This window comes from Capsicum annuum, chromosome 4, assembly GCF_002878395.1.
Source record: "Capsicum annuum cultivar UCD-10X-F1 chromosome 4, UCD10Xv1.1, whole genome shotgun sequence".
Taxonomy (NCBI): domain Eukaryota; kingdom Viridiplantae; phylum Streptophyta; class Magnoliopsida; order Solanales; family Solanaceae; genus Capsicum; species Capsicum annuum.
This window is the reverse complement of record NC_061114.1, coordinates 210,302,430-210,310,261: the sequence shown is the minus strand read 5'-3', so window position 1 is coordinate 210,310,261 and position 7,832 is coordinate 210,302,430. Positions and strand designations below refer to the sequence as shown.

Below are 7,832 nucleotides of genomic sequence, written 5' to 3'. Positions count from 1 at the left end.
GTGATGGAAAATGACCATATTGCCCTTAAAATGTAAGTAAATCCGAATCTGTCCATGGTGGACTGTTTTGATAGGCTAAAGTAAATCGATCATAACTCTTCACTCCGATATCGGATTTGGGTGAAATTGGTATCGTTGGAAAGATAATTCAAAGGGATTTCATTTAATATAAAGTAGGCCACCCAGTTCGTCCTGTACAAGGAGTTATGATCATTTGAATTTGACCCTAAAAATCTATTTTGAGAGGCTAAAGTAAAACGAGTATAACTCATTACTCAGATGTCGGATTTGGATGAAACCAATTGCATTGGAAAGAAGACTCAAAGATCTTTCCTTTCATAGGTGGCATCTCTCCTAGTTCATTATATTAAGGGAGTTATGATCGTTCAAAGTTGACCCAAAAAAATGGCTGGCCTCAGTAGTTTGTGTGCAGGAAATTTTCCTGCACATTTACTATTCCCAATATCTCGGCCACCGTTTTATAGTTTCGAACGTACTCGATTATATCCGAAACCTATCCGTTTTTGGAAATCTTTATATCTTTGGAAAGCTTATTCAATAACCTTCGTATGGAACCATCGACGGGCAAATTCCGGTATAAATGAAATAAAATAAAATAAATTCCATATAAATAAGACCAATACACGTACTTGAATACGCCAATATATGTACTTGAATACGGGGTGTTACATATTTCAACTAATCCTGGACTATCTAAATAAGAAAAGTGACCTGAAGAAGTAGAGGAAAGTATTTGATGAGAAGCAGAAGGCATCCTATGCTCTATTCGAATTTCTCTGGGCATTCATGGTCTCTAGCATAAATCCTTTGGTGAGTTTATCATAGATTCTTGTTTTAGTTTTACTATGTCATAGACTCTGAGTTCTTTTTTCACTGATGTACTGCTTACAGGTTTTGATCTACGAGGCCTTTCCTCATCTTGAAAAATTTGCTGAAAAATCAATGGAGGAGCCCTTTTTCATTCCCCGCATCCTCAGATGGCACACTACAAAAAGTGACCAGATAATCGAAGGCGACCCGTTCAAGTACAAAGAAAACATTACCGGGGTATGAACTTATTTTTATTATTTAATAATAATATTACTGGTGTATCGAATATTATGTAATTGTTAATTGATATTTTGTAGAACGTGTACCCGTACATCATCCTTACTCTTCATGAGACGAAGATGGATTACATGATTTCCTTTAAGCCATATACGGATGAAGTGAAGAATAACGTCCTCGATGGCTTTAAGAAAGAGTTAGAAGAGGTGACTGTACTTATTTCAAATGAGGACAGTGATGATGACGGGGATTTGGGTGGTAACTCCATTGAAGTACGCGTTGGTTATGATGATACTCCGAGCACCTCTAAAGATGCAGCGGGCACCTCATCCCCCAAGGATCTTCATAAGCGTGTTGCTGCGCTTGAGGAAGTAGTGTTGAATATTGCTGCCTATATTAGAGAGAAAAAACTGAAGAAAAAGGAACAAGATGAGCGACAACACGAGCAAGGTAAGTTCATTCAGTCAATAATTTAAGTTGTTAATGAATTTTCCGCTTTAAATATCAGTAACACTTTGTAATATGATGATACAGTGAATGTGGACTTTCGTGAATCGGAGAGGAATAAAGAAGGAGAAAAAAAGAGTAAAATGGATTAGTTGGCCTCTGTTGTGGAGGGAGAGGAAAAAAGGAAGAAAAGAAGGATGAAGAAGAAGAAACGAAAGAAGATATGTGCCAAGAAGAAAGTAAAAAAGAAGCAGCTGCAGAAGTATAAGAAGAAGCTGAAAAAGAAGCAGCAACAGATGTTGAGAAAAAAGGAGAAGAAGCATCAGCCAAAGAAAGTCCAAAAGAAACAGTTGCAGAAGCAGAAGAAGAAGCTGAAAAAAAAAGCAGCAACAGATGTTGAGAAAAAATGAGAAGAAGGTGAAGAAGCACCAGCTATTGCAGATGCTGAAATATAAAGAGAAGAAGACGAGCATGAAGAAGAAGCTGCAGCTGCTAAGAAAAAAAGAGCTGAAGCTGACCAAAAAGATGTGGTTATGGATATCGTAGGTGAAATCAACAGTAACATTTGTGTTGATGAGGAAGACAGGGAAAAAGATATTTGAATGCTAATATTGTTAATGTGTTGTTGAATGATCAGTAGTTAGGATCGGACAAATATTTTTTTTATTTGACAAGTATGAAAGTTTAAGGATTTGTTGGTAGGATATTAGAAACATTCTTTTATTTTATGATAGTGGTTATGATTCTGCAATGGTTGATGTAGTAGAATGCATACTTAATCTTTCGTATACTGCATGTATGGTCTATATTATTACTATGCTGGTCGGTTTTAAGTCGACGTGTTGTTTGGTCGACCATTATTCTATCAAAAATAATATTAACATTATAGAAAAATAGAAGTATTATTATTTATTCAATATCATTACATCCATGTTACACCTTTTCAAAGAACGAATACTAGCATTATAGCATATAATCATTTTTAGGCCATTCTCGCTTTTTTCGGCTAAAATCAATTTTTGTTTTAGTTGATCCCTCTCTATTTTGGTGTCATGTAGCAACACTTTAAAGTGATTCCTCTGTTCTTCGGCTTCCTTGAACAAAGTCATGAGAAAATCTTTATTTTCTTCGCATTGTTGGAGTCTTTGTAGTAGATTAAATTTTGCCAAACCTTGAAAATTTGATGTCTCAGGTTCCGGACTCAACGTTGATGGACTGGTTGGAGGTGATAGCTCATCAAACCATTTAAAAAACAAGCATGCACATTATCCTAAAAAAAAATAATAATTACATAATGACTAACTTAACTTCATAAAAAAAGACACACAGCTCACCTTCGCAATTGCACAATTATAAAATTGCGACCTGGATTTGAGTCCGTGCGTGACGTCCTCAGGACAACCACATTTCCACAATGATAAATTAAAATATTTTTAGAATTAGATGTTTGAGAGGCTTGAGACATTGTAGAATTTTTAAAAACAAAACAAAGCGAATGAAATAAAATAATGAGAGATGACCGACCTTATATATGAAGTAAAAATGAAGTGTTAACACTGATGGATTATAAAAGTATCTGTTTATTACCGTTGGAGCAGTAATTTTATTTTTTGAACTGGTGGTGGTACTTAATTGACCGTCGTAGATCATGACCTATGTTATCCAGAGATTTGTCTAGTCTACCGTAGACTTATACCTTCTATAGTGCATCGATTGATCTTCTGATTACATAAGTATGCTTAATCATGTAAAAAATATACTTGTGGTTTTAGGGTCCATCGATTAGACTGGTCTTCCATAGACTTATGCCTTTAGATGTGCATAGATTGATATCATAAGTATGCGTAGACCACGTTGATCGATGTGCACTGCCATAGACCATCACTTGGATCTAGTTAAAAATAAATATATAAATTAAAAATAAATGTAGTGTTGATTTCTACATATGTGAGTGAGTGTAAACAAGACACACAATCATATTAGAGCTTGTACAAAGTGAATTAAGGAGTGTGTGGATGGGTAGTGGTTGAATATTCAATATGCTAAGAGTAATGTTTGTCAAAATACAAGTATGTATTAAGGATATATATTGTATTGAAGACTGATTTAAAACTTTTTAACAATGGAGGAAAGTGTATTTAAAAAGATAACAAATTAATGGGGTAAAATGGATGCAATGAACGAGCTTATGAGGTTTGTGGACTGATTTAGAGCTGATCGTCGGAAAATAACACCGGAAAGGACGTTGGAATCAGAGCTTTTTTTGAAGGGAAATAACCACCTTCTATTTTTAGCTTTTGAATTTTTTTTTTATATATTTTTGGAAACCTAGATATTTTATAATGGTGGATGATGGAGTGGGTTGAAGTGTATTATTAAAAACTTGGGGATGAATTTGTTAAATTAAAAATATTGGGTTAAAGTGTAGTATTAAAAAGTTTGTGGGTGAATTTGTTGAGTTGGATAAATTTGTGGTGATGTGGATTAAATAGGGTATATGACAATTTTTTTATAACTTTTTAATAAACCACAAAAATAGTTTTCAAAAGAGCCTTTTTGGCATACTTTCCCGTAAAAATTTGTAGTTGAGTGATCATTTAAGTTATTAACTTCAAATATTTGTTAGCATGGGTAGATATTGACCTGCAATTGGCTTTTTAGGTAATTTATAGGAGTAGTTTTACTTTTTTGTATACCATCAGTGCATCAAATTTCACGTGATATTCAATATGCTGAAAAGCTGAAAAGAAATCAGTGTTCTCTTTTTTTTTGCACTAGCAGAGTAAGTCATATACTGGGTAATAACTATCAAAAAGGTAATAACTAAAGATAAAATGGACACAAATAGGTAGATTATTGGTTGATTTTCTAAAATAGACTATATGATTTAGACGTTTGTTTTTAGTAACATGTACAAGTAAAGACGAACGTAAAGAGTATATAAGTGATGACAGTCGATCTAGAGCCATCAACATTTTTGAGGCCCAATTTGGATGAGAAAAGCCCAATTGCTTAGGCCTAGTTCTTCATGTTAGAACTATGTATTTTCCTTCTCAAAACTAAACTGTTGCTCCCACTATCTCAATCTTTGTGACTCTGTTTGATTGTGTACGAGGAATATTTTTATAAATTATGGTTTAAAAATAACATGCATTGCATAAAAAAAAATATTTGCTTACAAACAATTTATAAAAACCGTAATTTATAAAAATATTCCTCGTACACAAATATTTTATTTGATTGTGTACGAGGAATAACCAGTACCAACATTACTAATATATTATATTATGCATTATTCTTATACATTATACTGAACGATCCCTTAGTCATCAAGTCAAGTTGTGAAAAAGTTGATCTCCAAAATGATGATGTTTCGTATCTGTTCTGGCCACGTAAAACCCATTAAAGACCATAGCCTCCTAATCGGATTTTTTTTTTCATTCTTAAAACACGAACCAAAAATTTCCATCTCAAGATAAATTGAGGCTATTCCAGAACAACAATATTTAGCTCTTGTCATCAGAAAATAAATTGGATATAAACAATTCCATCCATTCAACTATAGTCTTTCTTTAAAGGAATTTCTTTTTGACAAGGATAATAAATTTTTCATCTAGTGATCAACATTAAAACATGTAATAAAAATTCAGGAATAATCTTATTTATCAATCGATACAAAAGAATGATCAAAGAATATTCTAATATCTAGATTTTCTAAGTAGAACTCTCTTATAATTAACTCACTAGAACACTTTTTTCTTAAACCAAAGTAGAACAGGAAGATGTGGAAGGGTCAAATAGTGCTGGTAGCAAAAACTTCCTTCCATTAGCACCGTGCGCATTGTAGCTAGCACCAGTAGTAGGGTCCACCAACAAATTACCAGCATAGCCAGGGTAGGCCCCACTCCCATAGACTCCAGGACAAGCCGATGCTGCCTCTAATGGCGCGTCAGCTGGTCCTTGGTAGTAGCCATTTCCAAAAGGATTCGTTATGGTCCCAGCCAATAAGCTAGCCAAGTTCATCACAATACCATCCGAGCCCACATCGTTGTTGGGTGCGACCAAGGCCGGACCCTGTGGTCCGTAAATAGGTTGGTGAAATGGCCACGCACATTGACCAGGGCACTGGCTCTCTGAATTACCAACCCAAATATAGGAAAATTTGTAAATCTTGCCCTTTGGAGGGGCATTTTTGGAACTTAAAGAAGATCCATGTGTCCCACATCGACTGGAACAAAACCCTTCAACGACTACATCAGATGCCGTTAACACAATGTTGATTGCATTTTTCTGATCACCCTTAGCTGCTAATTGTTTGATGTGTTTTTCTTTAAGTGATTTGCCTAAAGAATAACTCTCATCCAATAGTTGATTACCAAGTGAGAGGACTAAAGGGGAAGCTTTCTTGGATTTCAGTAAACTGAAATACTTTTCAGTAGATTTCCACCACGTGGCGACCGATGGTTGGTTGGGAGATGTTTTTCTTGAAGTGGAGGAAGAAGACAAGGAAGTAACGAAATCTGAGATAATTGCACGTTGAGTAGGCATGAACTTGCCATACCAAATGAGGTTCATCGAGATTTTACCAGTAAGAAGTGGACCGTTATGGTAATGAAACTTAAGAACCTCAGTTTGTTCTTCGAGTATCCTTGTTCCCAAGGTGAAATGAATCAAAGAAAGCACAATTGATAATTGAACAAGAAAAGAAATAGTAGTATTAATGAAAGAAGCCATTTTGTTTTAGGTAATTCAGAAGAGAATTGGTGAGAGCTAGAGTGAGTGAGGAGGAGGAGTTTGAGAAAGTAGTTATATATATATATATATATATAGCCATAATAAAGAACACGTAGTATTATTTTAATGAAAAGAAAGATAGATCAGGAGTGAATCTACACATAGATTACAGCAAACATACAGCTAAGATTAAAGAGGGTTGCAGGAGAGTAGTTTAAGAGACAGCCGACTGTCACAGCAAAAGAACAAAAATGAAGGTGGTGTTTGGCTGTTTGGTCGGTCAATATGGATCGAAAGAGACAAGACTGATAACTGTCAAACCACGGCATCATCGCGTGCTCATATCATGTTTTCATTTTATGCTCAAGTCATATTTTTGGAATGAAATTCAGAAACAAATGAAATTTATACATAGCCAAACATGCATTAAATGTAGACTAATATTAATTTGATTATTGTAGTATAAACTCAAGAGATAATTAGATTTCTTTTTCAAATTTTACCCTTAGTAATTTAATGGAGACAAATATTTAATGTGAGTTTAATAGGGTCATATTAGTCAATTTGCATTCCTTATTAATTTCTCCTTAAAAATTGTACAAAAAGCAAATATGTCAAATAATATGAGACTGAGAAATAGTTTATAGAATGGGCTAAATAATTATAGTTGGTTAGGCATGCCTTAAACCGCTTAGTTGTTGAATTTCTTGTTGGATCTGGATCACTTCATGTGTTGTGGGAAGATAAGAGTGTATAGGCTTTGTTGTATAGATCTAATGAAGCTGGTTAGTGGGAAGTCCATTCGGTCAAATGTTGATGCTTATGAATATATGGCTAGATCCCCTTTCATCTTCTTAATCTTGAGGCAATCAGCCCATTCGACTACTAGTTATAGGAGAAGCGATGTAAAAAAGATTTTTGACAACCGTTCGACACTTTTGGAACAGGGGCGGATCTAGGGTGGTAGTTGGGGGTTTTCGAAAATTCAGTATCTTTCGTGCAGATCTTTTATTTATATTGAGAAATCTAATAAATAAATATATAAAAATTATAAATTGAAAATCTATAAATGAAGTGTGTCATTGGTCTAGTGATAGAAAAAGAGCTTGTTAAAGCTTTGTACTATCCTCTTGGTTGTAGGTTCTAACCCTGCAACCCACTATGTTTGAATTTTTATTTTGCCCTAGGAGCCCATAAACTTTAAATCCTAAATCCGCCTCTGTTGTGGAACATGTTTTCTCATTGATGAACAAGATCATGTCTTAATAGGTAGAGTTTTAATCTCGCTTTGAATGGTGCTCTTAATTTATGCTTATATTGACCGTTAAAATCAACTTAGGAATACGAGTAATCGTCTATGATAGCTGGGGATTAATTACCGAAAATATAAGGTAAGGTATCCATTATAATGATTTAAGATGTATTAATAGTAAATTTGATTGTATTATTAATGTATATATGCTACATTCTCTTATTAATCTTAGATACTTCATGTTGCGGCACGACGTTGCTTACCTAAAATCCTACTGATACATTTTGTTGCCATTAAACAAATGGAGAAATAATTAAGCTATTACCATTTT

General features: G+C 34.3%; 1 protein-coding gene across 1 annotated transcript; it reads right to left on the bottom strand.

The window, feature by feature from the left end:
• Positions 1-5,149: 5,149 nt before the first annotated feature.
• Positions 5,150-6,744, bottom strand: LOC107867465 (protein PHOSPHATE-INDUCED 1). The gene has a single exon (XM_016713719.2). It carries the CDS (start codon positions 6,247-6,249, stop codon positions 5,275-5,277), a length of 975 nt encoding a protein of 324 aa, XP_016569205.1. The 5' UTR covers positions 6,250-6,744; the 3' UTR covers positions 5,150-5,274.
• Between the last annotated feature and the right edge of the window lie 1,088 nt (positions 6,745-7,832).